The sequence below is a fragment of the Dromaius novaehollandiae genome, chromosome 9 (genome assembly GCF_036370855.1).
Source record: "Dromaius novaehollandiae isolate bDroNov1 chromosome 9, bDroNov1.hap1, whole genome shotgun sequence".
Taxonomy (NCBI): domain Eukaryota; kingdom Metazoa; phylum Chordata; class Aves; order Casuariiformes; family Dromaiidae; genus Dromaius; species Dromaius novaehollandiae.
In genome coordinates this window covers 19,713,501-19,729,309 of record NC_088106.1, presented here as the reverse complement: position 1 = coordinate 19,729,309, position 15,809 = coordinate 19,713,501, and the positions used below count along the sequence as shown (strand labels likewise).

The window sequence follows — 15,809 nt, the reverse complement described above, 5'->3', positions numbered from 1 at the left end:
GTCAGTGAGGAACTAGGTATAATTAATGCTACATCAGCACAATGCATTGCACTTGAGCTCTTGAATGCTTTCCAGCCCTACTTTTGTATTATTCTCTGACACCCAATGCCCCGGCTTGCAAGTGCTCCATTGAATTTAAACGTTAAAAGATTACTATCTCTAAGAAAGAATGATCCCCATTTGAAGGCAAACGGGGGCACAGAAAAAGTGATTTGAAAAGAATCTTGCTGAATAGTCTAGTAAATTAATCACAAATTCAACAAGTGCCTTTGCTACCAATCAAATTACTCATGTATACCAGTTAAAGAATATTTACATCTCAAAAATAAGATCTTTCAGACTGAGAACTGCACCTGTCCCCCTTCACCAGTCACCCCAAATAAATTCAGAATAATTTCCACTGTCTTTGAGGAACTGTGCTGAATTACCACTCTTCAGCAGAGAACAGAATGGAGATCAAAAAGCACAAGGAGCAATGCCGATGATCCTGTCTTTCCACCGAGATGCAGTTGATTCTGTCAACAGCAGTTAGTTGCACTATGCATGGACTGAAGTTACATATCGTAACAGACATTTCGGTTAAATTACCATTCCTGCAACAAACCTGGCATGTCGGATAGAAGCAATCGCGCTACTGAATTCACTGTCAATGCTTCTACAGTTGTAAAATTCTTCATAGGCTGGCCTGGAAGAGCCTTGGTACTCAATGCGGCTGATGCGACATATTCCCACAATCAGGATGATCAGCATCAGCACAAAGGCGACACAGAGAGCGCCGATTATGATGTAGAGAGAGTGACGAGGCATATTCGTTAGACTCTCTGCCATATGCCCAGACTTCCACTGCAGATCTGCCAATAAGAAATAAAAGGTTATCATTAATTAGTACTTTATATCCTTCCTGCTGAACAGAATTATTTTGTGGCATTCACTTTCAGTATTTCTGCAGAGACTGTCGAAGCTCAGGATATGCAACTTTAACCTTTTCAGGCCCTGCTACGGATATGTTGCCATGCCTAATGTGCAGAAAATTTGAATAGCACTATTCCGATCCTTCACCAATCTCACAGTTTTTTAAGGTGAGATGGGAACACTTGCCTAGTTTGATCTCCTATATAACCCAAATCATAGCACGTCATCTAGTTACTCCTGCATTATGTTTCACTAAATGATATGCTCTATAAAGAGACAGTTTTTATGTAAAAACTTTCTAGTAGTGAGAATCCACCAATTCTGTGTGCAGTTTGTTCCAATAGTTAGTAAACTTTTCTATTAAAATAGGTGATTTTTTTTATTACACATACCTGTTTTTTTGTTATGCCTATCTCCACCAGACTGCAGAGACTTTCATCCCTAGACACACTGTTCTCCCAGAAGCGCTCAAGTGCTCCTACTCTTGCCTGAACATTTTTTCAAAAAGATTGAGTCACGACAAAGAGATTACTCTCTTTCTGCAACAGCTTTTCTGAATTCTTGAACCATTTTGCAGGTCTCTCCTGCACCCACACTTTTTTCAAAATCCCTTAAAAAAAAAAAAAAATCAAAACACAGTGTTCTAATATCAGTCCTCCAAGCATTCAGCACTTCCAAGGACACAGGGGTAAAAGAGGTTACACACCCTTGCTCCTACTCACTGCTCCCTTCACCATAAGTTTAAGGGCCCCTATTAACTCATTCCTGTCACCCCTCCACACTGGGAGTTCATGCCAAGGGCGTTATTCACTACCACTCTGGAATTTTGCCTGGGCCACAGTTTACTGGATACAGTTTCCCAAAAGGCTTGTTTCTAATTAACTTACACTGCATTTGGCTGTGTTAAAGCACACTTGGCTTGAATCAGCTGAGGATAACAAATGATTCAGACCACTGCATTAGTGGTCTGTTCTCATACACTGTTTACCAACAGATAATCTGACTGTTGTCTGCAAATGTATTAACTGTCTTTATTTCTTGACCATGTTACAATGCTTCTCGTTCAATAGTCTTCAAAACACTTGGACTAAAAGTGTTAAACGTAAAGTGCTATCACTATCTGAACTTGCTAAATTTAAATAACAAAAAAAAATTTTTTTGAAAAATTTTATAAAGCCAATCAAGGAAGGATTGGGCTTAAATAATCTCCCAGTACATATCACTGTTCTCACTAATTTACAAGCATATATTTTCTGACAATATGCAAAAACCTAAAGCCAAACTATAAGACATTCAGTCAGTGTACTGGATAGCAAAAACTAGTAAGATCAAGCTCATTATTGCCAACTCCAGCATTAAGCCTTATATGTTTTCTGCATGAGCAAAGACTCATTATTTTGAGCTTTATCAATGCAATTTTCATCTATTTCCTGTGATGTACAGTATTGATAAAGTATGGATCACTTGAAAAAAAAAAATCTCTCTGAGAGATCCAGAGGTAGACAACACAGCCCTAGTAGTTCCCTCATACAATGACATTTTTCTCAAGAAACCTATTACATTTTGGACTAACACATTCCCACTTCACTCCTTCACAAGGACCATATATACAGGTTTCACTCTATGAATGGCGTGCAATCAGACTTGAAAGGTTTTCATTTTAGAACACATTTGGACATAAAGATCCTTCCATTTAAAATTCTTATACTCAAGAAAAACTCTGCCTCTTTCATTCTTCTTCAAAGCTGCATGGTGCCCTGGAGAACACAGAAAGGCAGATGCACAACCCCACGGAGAACCAGCACTTCAAGGACAAGGGCATCTCACAAGCTGCTATAGTACCAAGCCCACTGGAGCCTTCCCTCAAGCAAAATTCCTCTGAGAGTTCTCAAAGGAGACCTTAAGGCAAAGCTAATCTGGAAAAGGCTTCTTGCATTTTATGTATTCCGAATCTCCTTTAAAAATATTGCTGATGCCCAAACTAATGGGAGAGTCTATCAATTGTCTGTATCAGCTCTGGTTTTCTCCAACATGGCTGAGATATTTCCAACCACCCCCTACTTCCTCTACTGTTCATTTCTGGCAATTTTTTAAGAGTACAGTCTCGTAAACTGTTTTAAACCAGGAATGGACTTCATGAAACATTCTTGACCACAGAAATTTGACACTCTGAGAAAGCTATTTGTAGCAGGTGACTGTTTCTTTTTCAAACAGACTTCTGCTTTTCACTGCCTTAGAAGCTTCCTCTTCTTAATGACAAACACAGTCTGGGAACAGGTCTGTCACGCATATGCTCTGGGGATGTTCCGATTTTCTTAGAAGCCACCTCTCGGGGATTTTGATGATGACAGGTAACCGATTTGAGCACTGCAGCTAAACCCACAAGTTTAGTGGCACCTGTGGATAGAGTCTCCATCTATGGCAGAAATACAGGGTATAGGTAGAAAAAGAATACTTTTTTTAGAGAAAGGTTGGGAGAACATGGGGGATACATGAGGGCAGAACTTGAGGAAACAGTTGCTCTTTGTTCGCAATAGTAAAAGGCTGTCCTGGAGCACCTCTGAGCTTGTGCTTGCCCTTAGTCTGTAAATGTGAGCATAGGACTGCCTGTTTGTGCTTTCTTCTTCAGAGATCAATAATGTTTTGATCAGCCTGAATCAGTGATTTAGTGTTTCTGAAGCTGTTGCTGCAGTTTCCTCAGTCTGCCTGTGAGGGAGGAATACAGCTGTGCTGGGCTCCGTGTCGGAGCGGATTCTATTTTTGTTCTGCAGCACATTCGTCACACACAGTGGTTTCTGTCAGGTTGTCAGACCAGGCCAAATTCAGATCTAAGGTAAGGAGATATATGGCAAGACAGTTCTGGTTTAGACTCCATGTCTTATGTCACTGGATGATAAGGATATGAGGAATTTTCTCCATTCTTCTTCCCCGGATAAAAATACAAAGATTAACAGCTTATACTCCAAAGATTAGAAAGAATACACAACAGCTCAAATTTACGGCACTCTCAGTTGTCATAGTAATGCTAATAAAATTAATTAAGAATTAGATTTCATTGAGCAACACACAGTTTGTACTACAAACACTCTGTAATGACAGTTCCCAAGTAACAATATAGTTTGGCTTATCTTGCTAACTATATTAATAGATAGTTAATAGGCAAAGGTAATGATATTAACAAATGACCAGCAGGCATTAGAGAATTTATATGAGATGTTTTGTAAGGATTTTTACACTGAATGGTCTGTTATCTTTTTGGCCAAATGCATTTCATTTTAAAGGGACAATTCTCCTTATAATAAAGACTGATTAAATCCTATTGTTATTAATTAAATTTGCTAACACTGGAAAGGACTACAAGATGATACAATAAATATCAAAGTTCATTGCTAAGCAAATGAAATCCACCTCTTCACTATTTTACGGTATACAGAACACTTGTCAAGAAACTAAAGAGTATAATTTGAAAAAAGATAACCCTGAATCTTGTTATAGTAGTCACTTCCAGCTGATAAAGCAGATAGCTGGTGAAAAAATGGGAACTACCAACAATAAATAAAGAGTTGCTCCACAAAAAGGACTAAATACTATCAGCCTCCCTCATGGCTAACAACAAAAAAATTACAGAAGATAAAATGTGATCAACTTAGTCAACTGCCTCTGTAACTCCAGCTCACCCCCATCTTGGGAATTCTGAAGCTTAGCTCCATCATATGTCTTTCTCCTACATTCAGAGGGATGGTCCAAGACAGAGGAAGCCAGTATACAGTGTTTAAAGTTAAATTTCCAATATATTATAAATCATCATGCACAGATTGCTAAAGCAATATGATGGAGAGATGAACAGATGAACACTAAGAGATTCAATCAGTGAACTGAACAGAAATCCACTGCACCATTGACTCGACTTCAGTGAGCTCAGTCATGCTGCACCTATTTATAAAGGAGCTGGATATGGCCTTTCTATTTCTGTAGACGTGATCAGAATTGGATTTGGATCAGCTGGTCAATTCTTAGCTCAGAGAAAGAGAATGAGCAAAAGAACTTCCCATGGATACACAGCTCTCTCGAAAAAATCTGAAGATCAAAATGCTTTCAAATCCTTCCTGCAAAGTGATTTCTTTAGAAATCAATCCCTCTCTATTTGCATAATCCTTTATATACCTGTTAAAATCCAAGCTCTTTGGGAAAGCTTCCATAGCTTTGAGTGTAAGCCACAGCATTGATTAGATGCTGCACTTCTGTACTTATATCAGACTATCGTGAAGTACCATGGTACCCCATAAACAATACATCGTGCTTTGTCAAAGTAATTTCAGTAGTGAGGGAATGCATGACATTTGCTGATGTTAAGCTTTCTGAAGAAACCACTGGTAACCCTCAAATTTTAAACTTAATTGAAAATGCGTGTCTACGTAACTGTAAAAAGATTTTTTTCTTTTTTCATTCCCGTAAAACTAATCCAAGCCAAAATTTTATAGATTAATTTTTTTATATTCCTATTAATATATATTCTTTACATTTTATTAGAGCATAAAGCACTGAGACATTTTATTAGACCATATATGCACTGTATTAGCTATCTTAGCTTGTTTGGTAAAAAACACCTTAATTTCAACCTCTTCAATTGAAAGCAGTAGACATGAACAATACTATAGAATCTCTTCTCCAAAAATTCAGATGGAGAGAAAAGGTCTAATATTTCTGGCTAAGGATCAGCCCTGCAGTGTTATCAATGCCACTTAACACTCAGATAATTCCTTACCTTCTGTTGTAGCAGTCACAAGTTAAAAGAGCAAATCAGTCAGAAAAAGACTTAAAACAGCAACAACAAGGTGCTGTTGTTTCTCCCTATCATCCTAATGTACATTGCTTACAAGCGTGTAATACGAGCAGGAATTCGGAGCTGCTGAGCAGCAGGAAGGCCGCTGTGGCTCAGGTACAATCAGGTGCTATGCAGAGAGGAAATACGTTCTAAGTGGAGGAGGCAATTGCCTCGCTCAAGAGAGCGAAGTTTCAAGCAGAGTCTGATCCACTCTCTTGCAGATTCACAAACAGGGTCAAATAGGAGTTGATGTTGACCACTCTCAGATGTAAGCTTGAACCTTGGCCGTTGTCTATAGTGCTTAGGGGCACGTGTCTCTCACAGGCTTGACTCCTCCAGTAAAGAGGTGAGAATCATTAAGTAGCTGTGCAGTAGAAAAGACGCCTTCCTCTCTCTGTTCTGCTTATCATCATTTCCCATGCATTTACATCTCTCTTATTATGTATGTGTGGTGCAAAGAGCCAAACTCTGAGCGACTCTAGAGCATGAGGGCCAGGGGAGGATCCCAGAACGCACTTCACTGATTTAGCAGAGCACGTCTGCAGGGCTCAGTAGGCATGCCATCCTCCTGGTTCCCTTTGGTATCTGTTTGCTCCGTTACATAACACAGATGTAACCGTTACTATGTCAAGGCACTCCAGGAAGTATGTTTCCAGGATAGTTATTGCATTCTCAAAGAATTAAACTCTTCTCTCTGTCAGCCCACTACTTATTAGATAAGGAAGGCAGAGTTGCACTGCCTTGCGGATTAACCTGGAAGTGCATGTCTCAGGCATCAGTAACAGCCTTATCTGTAAAAAGCTCATCTGGGCACCGTACAGCAGGAACAATATGGTATATTTAGCATACATAGCACACACAGCATTGTGGTCCCGAGACTTAAGCAGCATGCAAAGCAGCAGTGCATGCCATTCACAGGAACAACAAAAAGGTAGTGCTGTCACCATCTCTGAACTAGCTAGCAACGCTATTCTGCAGTCCTCACATTTGGCAGAAGGCAAAATATTTCAACAGGCTTTTTCATTCCATAGATTCCTAAAATGAAAGAGGATTTTCCACAGAAGGCTGGAGGCAAGTTATTCCTCCATGCAGTCATCACCATCGGACTGATTTGTAATTGTGTTGGTCTGTGATTAAGCGCCAAGACTGAATTCACAATCAACAATTAAAGGGAGAGGAGGTCATATGCAGGCGAGTGCTTTCACTATAAAGCTTTGGATTTGCAGCATCAGTCCAGATGTGAATAGAGTTGCCTTTTGAGCGAAAATTAGGGTTAACGTCGGGAATAGAAATAAACTTAAAGAACAATGGACATAAGTAAGTAAAACTTATAGGTTTAAGCAAAAAGAGAAGCTTGAAATCCTTGTGCAAATGAGACAAAAAAAATTGTTTTTAATTCCCGCCTTTGTGTAGGCATGTTCTTATGAATATACAGTAGGAGTTTTGTAAGTCCCTTTTTCTGTTTTTTTTAATCCATCACTTGTACCTGCAACATTAGCTGTACTGAGTGGTGTAAATCCCCTCACGCAACTCTGCATATCTGTACAATATCTTGAGTATTTAAGCATTCAAGTAGTCAAATACACGCCTAAACTCTATACTAAAGGTGACATCTGTAGTTCAAGAACAAGACCTCAGTGAAATATAAAGCAGCTCTGTGAGCAGCAGAACTAATGAAACCTAATTTCTGTTTTAACTCTTCCACAGTTGGGCTTCATACTTTCTCCCTCTGATGGGCTCTCCAGTGTTCAATAAAGGTAAGCTTACACAGAAGCTTTTCTCTCTGCTAAGAAGTGAGAACACCCTGAAGCCATTCCTTCCCAAGACCTACTAGTAGGGCTTCCCTGAGCTATTCTTACTAAAATCTTAGGAAATATTTTTCTTGGCGATTTCTATCTTTCTAACAAATCTGGTGGAAATTGGAAAAGTTTCTGCTGATGAAGGAGATAAATGCATGCATACAGTCACAGCATGATTACACAGGATTTGTTTCCTTAGGCAAGCAAGCTTAAACTTGTTTTGCAGAAACACTACTAGAACTACAGGTACTCAGAAGTCAATACTTAAGTCTGTTAGTACCATGCTTGTAGCGTTAAGGGAGTACACTTTACCCAAGATAAGTATGAAATAAATTTTGAGGCTTAAGTGCATTTAAAAATAAAGGAAATTCTTAGTGCCCAACTGTGAAATAGCTTCTCTGAAAATCTGGTCCAACACACCTCAAAGTAGGGCACCAGAAACAAAAGCTTCTAACTTATGTGACCACTTTCAAAATATGACCTAAGATAAAATGCATTTAACAGAATTTTGGTAATTTACAGAAGATTCAGGATATTTCTGCACATAGGTATTAAGAGACAACAATAAATTTCTTTTTTATAATCTCTGTATCATTTTTAGAAGTTTTTAGAACAACTAACTACATACATATTAAAAAAACCTTATAAAGTTTTATAAACTTACGTATTTCACAGTTTGCGCCAACCCACCCATGTGGACAGTGGCACGTATAACCATTGGGCTGATCTATGCAAGTTCCAGCATGGTGACATGGGTTGCTGTCACAGTCATTGATATCAATTTCACACTCTTCACCTTATATCAGGGGAAAAAAAAAACCCTTCAATATAGTGGCTGCATCGTATCAGATATGCCATCAATGTCATTTGATTTTCCTCTAGCTGCACGACATCTTACAGCTCAATAGCATTTTCAGTCTCAGGATATCAAAATTACTCTACAAATATTTCAAGAAGTAAGTCTCACAGAGCCTCCAAGAAAGATATATCTTCACTCAACCAGGTGAAAACAAAATCTGAAGTCTGAGTGACTTGACTAACCTCACACAGACTATCTCTCATTTCTTTAAACATAAACACGTTTCTCCTTCTCAGTCAAATAGGATATAACAATTTATCATTTACAGTCTGAAGTGCTATACAGAAATTACAATTATAACGTAGATATTGGTGCCCCAGAGAAACAGCCATTGTACAACAGAAAGCCAAATCTTTCTAAAAAACTGCACTTTAATTAGCACAGAACTAAAAGCATTGTTTGATTTACAAAACAGCTATGAACAGATTCATCTATTACTATCACACTGGCTATTACCTTATAGAACTAACAGAGCATCAGGTTGTAAATTATCTTGACAGCAGATATTTGGATTACACCAATCATGTCAGTTTAAATACAAGGCAAAAGGATTAAACAGGCTGCTTCCCATTACTCTAAAAGTGTAAATTGATTCATAACAAGCACTTCAAGGCTTTTAGCAATTGCATATTAAGGTAACAGAATGAGTTCTTTCCTCAGCTCACAGTAACTAATAGGTCAAGGTTAACGCATTTTCCAGTTTCAACAGGGTCCAATTAGTATACTGGCTTACCTGGCAGTCTTCAAAATGTTATTTTTAAAATGCAGTCTAGTCTCAAGCAAAAATGTCACAAGGAATGTTAAAAAGGTGTTAGCTTAGTGAATTCCTTTTAGCAACAGATATTTTGCTGCAAAATTTTGAAGTTCAAAACAGTTGTAACATCAATGACTTTCATTCCCACAGGATTGATTACAATTCAGCAATGTTCAAATTAATTTGTTTCCCTGAACAAACACAGTGTTATTTGGCATCTGGACACAGTGAATAACAATTAAACATTCTATGTCATCTACAATTACTTGCCTGCATATCCCGGTGAACAAATGCAAGTAGCATTTAGACCTTCACTGTCACAAGTGCCACCGTTCTGACAGTTGATGTTAACACAAGGATCTTTGTATAATTCACAGTGCCTTCCTGAAAAGGTAAAATTAACAACTCCTGTTAACATTAACCATACTGACAATCTGAAATGAGTATGTGCAATGTCTTAGCTCCACCTGGATGAGAGCAATGATGTGCAGCTTCAAAGCCTGATTGTCATCTGATGAGCAATCACAGGGGACAAGAAAGACATTGAAGTCAGTGAGATTAGCCTTTGTAAAAGAACGCTATATAAGACTAAAGTCATACGTTTTATGGTGGTTGAACTTTAACACGCATGCCACCCCTCATTCCTCACCCACTGAGGCTTTGGGACAAGGGAGTTAGAGAGCTAGGGCAAATTCTGCTCTCTAACAAGAACTGGTGGACGATCTAGGGAAAAACAATGGTATAACAAAGCACAAGCTGATCAGCTACTCTTCAACAGGATTTAAACAGTAATTGTCCTCAGTAAGAAGTTTATGTAATAACCTTTTAAATAATGTATACAAGTATTCTGATGCCTTTCATTGACTTTTGAGGAAACTGAGAAGAAATATTGTTTGATAAGCCAATAAAAAGAGAAATTAATTTATTCAAATATATAACTAAAAATGAACACTTGGGTTGGTCAGCTTCAAGCCCCTGTCTTTGATGTCTCGTTTTCATGTGTAAGCTATATGAATTCATTAGTTTTGCTTTGCAGTAGATAGTACTATCTGGAATACAGAATTAAAAGCACAGCAGATTGCCACCTGGAGATGAGGAGGGAGGATCTAATGCCACTACTTCATGCATCATTTTCTCTGAGTCTACTTTCCAGATAAAAATAGAAAAATCAACATGTGAATGATCTAATCAGTACATGGATGGCAAAGAAACATGAACAAATAAATTTGCTTATGAGAATAATGAAGGATTGGGGAGACTTGGTATATAATTTACCTACTGCAGAGAAATTCACTTGTATTCAAAATACCTGTTTAAATTTATCCATTAATGTTAGATTTAAGCCTAAGCATAGGTCTTATTAGCATTCTTTGCTTTAGAATGAATCCAAAAGGACCATTTGGCTAAAATTAAAAATTATCTTCAAGTTTTCCCATCCTTAAACTTACTGCAACAACTGCAACAAACTAACTAAAAAGCAGGACAGGACTCTGAATGCTTCCATGTGATTACATTTACAAATTACAAGCATACATTTTTAACTTTTTAAGGTGGCTCATGTTTTTAAGTCCTTACTGTCCTTACAAACTGTAAAGATACAGAATCAATCAAGAGAAGCATAAACTCATATTGTTCATTACGTATAAAAACTGTAATACAACTTGCACATCAGGAAAATGTTTCTAATAACAAGGTAGCGAAGGATACTGCAGGAATATGCTGCTTGTGGAGATTACAGAACCTGTAGTGTTGGAGGACTGCAAGAAGAGGTTAGACAAATGCATGTAAAAAATGGCATACACATAGCTGATCCTGTCTTATTCCTTCCCAGTCTCTTTCATGATTACCAATTTTATTGCATGGGAATTGGAAAGTTTGTGAATTTGAAGTTGCAGAGTTTGAGAAGCAGAACTATATATGGGTATAATTAGTGAGAATTTGGGGAAAGAATATGGGAAAGAAAAATAATACAAAAATGGAAGAAATATGGCAGATGGATGCACACCAATTAATGACTGGGCAGATTAAAAGTAATGAAAGTTTAATGGTTCTCTACCATTCAACATGTGCTGCATGTAGAGCAATGCAAATGTACTTCAGTTTTATAAAAACAGTCATTAAAGCACAGTTAAGAGCAATAATTAAAAAGTTATGAAAAAATAATGTATTTTAAATTTGTATTTATACTCACTACACAGCCTGCAACAAAAAGGCAGAGAACTCTAGTTTGAGCAGCGGAAGCCAGCAGAGCAATAAGCCCACATGCACATGCTGCCGTAGGCTTCAGTCCAGACCAGCGGTAACACCTCTGCTCTATTTGCCAGACAAGAGACCCTAAAAAGGCAGGCAGGGGGTGTAGAGGGACTACAGCCAGGGGAGGTCTGGGCTGGTATTGCTAAAACTGAGGCCTCTAATTGCCCACAGAGTACCTTGGGCTGGGTACCTCGGCTCTACTCATCAGTGCGAGTAACCACCACAAGTCTGGAGCAACAAAGAAGGTGCTTGCAAAAAGGGCTTGCAGGAGCAGGTGCCCTGCTGGCATCTGAGGCAGAAGGAACTTCTTATAAGCCAGGTGCAGTACAGGCAGTGCTTTTGTTTGCATATACAGGTAGGTTGAGAACATAACATAAAGTCATAACGTTATAGTTATGGGCTCTTGAAACTGTCATGAAAAGCTGAGGGTCATTTCCTCACTAAGCCTCTGGAATGATGAATTCTTTATCCATTGTCAAAGAACAGTACAATCACCAGCACGAAATACATATTTAGCCTCAAGCAGTTGCTAACTGAGTATTACTCCTCAACACAGATTGGGATTGATACTCTTAATGAGAAAAATGCCTGGGTAATGTTCTTTATAACAGAGTCATTCTATGTAAAATATATATATATATATGTATATGTGTGTGTATATATATGTGTGTGTGTGTGTAATAGTGATATTGGATAGAATTATTTTGAAAATGTTCTCACAGCATGATTGAAAACAGAATACACAAAACACAGCAGCATTTTAGCCCTCCAAAGAGACGTACCACAGAAAACTGACATAGGGTACTCTATCTAAAACTGAAATCTGCTGCAAGATAAATGATTTTGTACAGCAAAACATGTACTTTTTCCTTTTGTTTTATAAATCACTTAAGAAATTCTAAAAGCAGATTCCATTATAACATATATACAATTAGATTCAGTTATCATGGGAGAACAGCCCCAAAACTACTACTTTTTCCAGGGTTTATTCTTTCTTTATTTTGGTCTCAACCAAAATAAATACTTCCATTTTTACTCCTTCATGCTGAACTGTTTCAAATACTAATCTTTTATTATTGTGTTTTTAACTCACTTCACTGGAGAAAATCCAAAAAGTGATCTGGGAAGCCCTCCACATAATGGCTTCCATCATTAACTGATGAAAAATTTTATCCAACATTTTCTTTTAAAAATAAATCACATTCTAACATGTCTTTTAAACAACTGAAAAAGGTGTCTAAGAAAAACAGAGAGAAGCCATTTGTCCTCTTAAAAGGCCATATATTTTTCACATTGAGCAACTAACTACACAGAGCAGCTAAATCTGAACTACTCATTTGAATAAATATTATGGGATCAGGATCTACTTCTGTTTCCTTTTACTTTAGAGGATGGGATGTTACCATTTGTTTCTGCACAATGGAGGATATTGCGTATCTCTGTAACAGAACCTATAACAAAAAGTACGCAGAAAAATTCAGGAAGTTGGAGGTAAGACCACATTTTACCTTCATATTCAGCAAGGCACACACATTCGTAGCTATTGACAAGGTCTCTGCAGGTGGCTCCATTCTGGCAGGGGGCAGAGAGGCATTCATTATATTCCTCTTCACAGTAAAGGCCATGGTAACCTAAATCACATGAAGAGGAAATAAAAAATGCTATGAAACACTTCCCAGTAACAGTCATCAATTAAACCACTATAGATTGTGAACAGATGTTTGCTAATTGAAATATACTGTGCAGACAGATACGTGTTAAGACATCAATTTTAAGGACATCTGCTCCCTAGCTAAAATGACTAAAAAAAAAAAATAATAAAAAAAATAAATAAAAGGAAAAAAGAAATTGAGGGAGCACAAAGTACTGAAAGAGCTCTCGGTCACTTCCAACATGGTGAACAGCAGTGAGGCAGTAAGCACAGAGGCAGGTGACCAAGGCCACTATTAGCAATGTAGATTACTGCACTCTGATTGTAAAATGGACAAGTCTAATAACTACATATCTACCAGTTTTCTTGGATACGCACACCACTGCAACTTTTCATCACAGTGATGCTAATTATACAATAGCAGCTAGAATGATAATGTATTTTAACTTCAGTGCTGTACAATGGTGCTGTCAAAGCACCGTAGAAGCACTAAGATGCTCAGTTTTCCATTTCCCAGGCGGTAGGTAGGCATTATAGTCTAATTATACAGACAGAGAAAGTAGAAACACAGAAAAGCTATGAGACCTGCTCATGGCCACTTACTGAATCAATTGTACCATGAGGTAAAAAAGCAAGAGTTAATCCACTTGAACTAGTGCTTTTCTCATGATTTAGTGCACCATATGATCTTCGATCTTAACATTAGTTAAAATGACTTTCTATATACAGTGCATCAGGCCAAAGTAGTACCTAGTCATATTAAGTAGCAGCATAAATGAGTATAGTGTAACAGAGGAAATAAGTAGCTACAATGCTAAAATATGTATGCTTGATAATATGGATATTATTAGTATTACTTGGATGAAATACAAAGAACTATAAGCCTGATCACCTTAAAGACAGTTACATTTGATACCAAGAAGCTTATTTTATTCCTCTTTGACAGACCCAGATTATCTTTTTATTAATAAAAAGCTTCCTCTCTTCTTTCTTCTACTTCAGTTGCACCTTTTTTTTCTTTTTCTTTTTTTTTTTTTTAATGTAGGGGCTGCTTTCCAACTCCAATAACAATGTCTAAACATGTAGACAAATAATATATCAAGAGGACAGGAAACATTGCTCATGATGATTAGTAAGTAGAAATAATGTATTTAAATGCAACATAAACATTGCTTTCTCCCTGATAGACCAGCATTAGCACAGAAGAACTGTAAAACTGCTGGTGTGTTTGACCAACGAAAAGAGTACTAAACAATTTACTGGAGTCTTGCTGAATAGTTTTCCCACCACTTCCTCAAGGGTGCAGGGTTTGCTTCATTATAAACCTAAATTAGTTTTATGGGAAGGTTCAGAACTTAAACAGCGATTTTCTATTATGTAATAAAATTGTATGTATGTATGTATTAAACAAAACATGCTTCTATCTTTCCAAAAGAAGTAACAAACATGTCTGTACTGAAACATGCGTCTTTCATAATGTTTACACCCTTTTTGGAAATTTTGGCAAATGACTGCGTGAACAAACTATTGCATTTTCTGACACATCTATTCAACTATTAACTACGTTCTGCTAACAACTGCTAGCCACAGCATCTGACTTGGGGCATCACGCAGCCTGCCTCTCCAACTGAGTAAATCAAAGACCAGGAAGTTAACATCAACTGCATCACCTGGGTAATTAACACAGATAATTGCCTCAGATGTCTCAGCAAATGGTTTGGGTTCATCAAACTGCAGAACCATCTCATCTTTAGCCATCCATGAAAAGCTGAACATACAAATTCTAGCACATGGTAAGTCCATGTGCTAGAAGTCCACAGGGTAATGCCAAAGACACTTTGTATGAAGTGATTATTTCACCCTCTTTTTCCTTTTGGGTTATTTTATAATATTTGCCTGGCCCTGGAAATAATGTAGAGTAAGGATATTTTCTTTATCTGTTTTAAATAGAAGCTTGCCTATATTCCTTCAGATCTGCTCAATATTCCTGAAACTTATTTCTGATGAAGGCCAATGTTACACATTAAAACAGGCAGTTTCGAATATGCCTTTACATTAAAAACAGCTTCACAATGAACAGTCATACAGAGAAGCTACATCACTGTACTTTAACACTATATTAGGACACCCTTCCCACCCCTACCGTGAATCAATTTCAGTTAAACCAGTTATTAAACATCTAACCTTCCTGACTCTTCAGAGCTGATGTTCTCCTCTCGACCTCTTGTGAGCGTAATACCATGAAAATACATTTGTAATCTATAATATAATACTGTGCATTGGTAGAGTGTTTATATGTTTTTTTAAATCCTGATCTACTTGTGACATGTACCTATAAAAGCAATAATATATGAATGAAGATACCATGAATAAAGATGCCTTGGAGAAGAAGGCCTGAAATGTAAAGTGCAAATTCTCCATTGTATTTCTTCGGATAATCTCTAGTTAGTAATAAAACTTGCGGACATGAAATGAATGAGTCTTTCATGAAAACAGAACCAAAAAGAGAGACAAATTCTGATCTTAGTAAGTGCCAGACCATATTCACTCTCCTGGTTTAAGTTTTTCCCGGAATTATACCAGAACCACAGAAAATAGGAAAAATGGCACCTCCAGGCACCATTTCTCTCTCCCAATTATAGATAATTAAAACCAACAGTGTTTGAAGGTACAATAGATGCTAGTAGTCCACAAGGTGTTACGTGCAATATTGTCCGTTTGCTTTTGCACAAAATTATCTTCTTATAGTAAACTTA

At 37.5% G+C, this 15,809-nt stretch overlaps 1 protein-coding gene across 1 annotated transcript in view; it reads right to left on the bottom strand.

The window, feature by feature from the left end:
• Nucleotides 1–15,809, bottom strand: part of DNER (delta/notch like EGF repeat containing) — a 145,937-nt gene that overhangs the window by 7,421 nt on the left and 122,707 nt on the right. Inside the window, exons 9-12 of the mRNA XM_064516877.1 lie at nt 12,911–13,033; nt 9,420–9,533; nt 8,201–8,332; nt 605–851 (exon numbers count right to left, since the gene is read on the bottom strand). Of these exons, the coding sequence (XP_064372947.1) occupies nt 605–851; nt 8,201–8,332; nt 9,420–9,533; nt 12,911–13,033 (616 nt within the window). The remainder of the gene's footprint in view (nt 1–604; nt 852–8,200; nt 8,333–9,419; nt 9,534–12,910; nt 13,034–15,809) is intronic.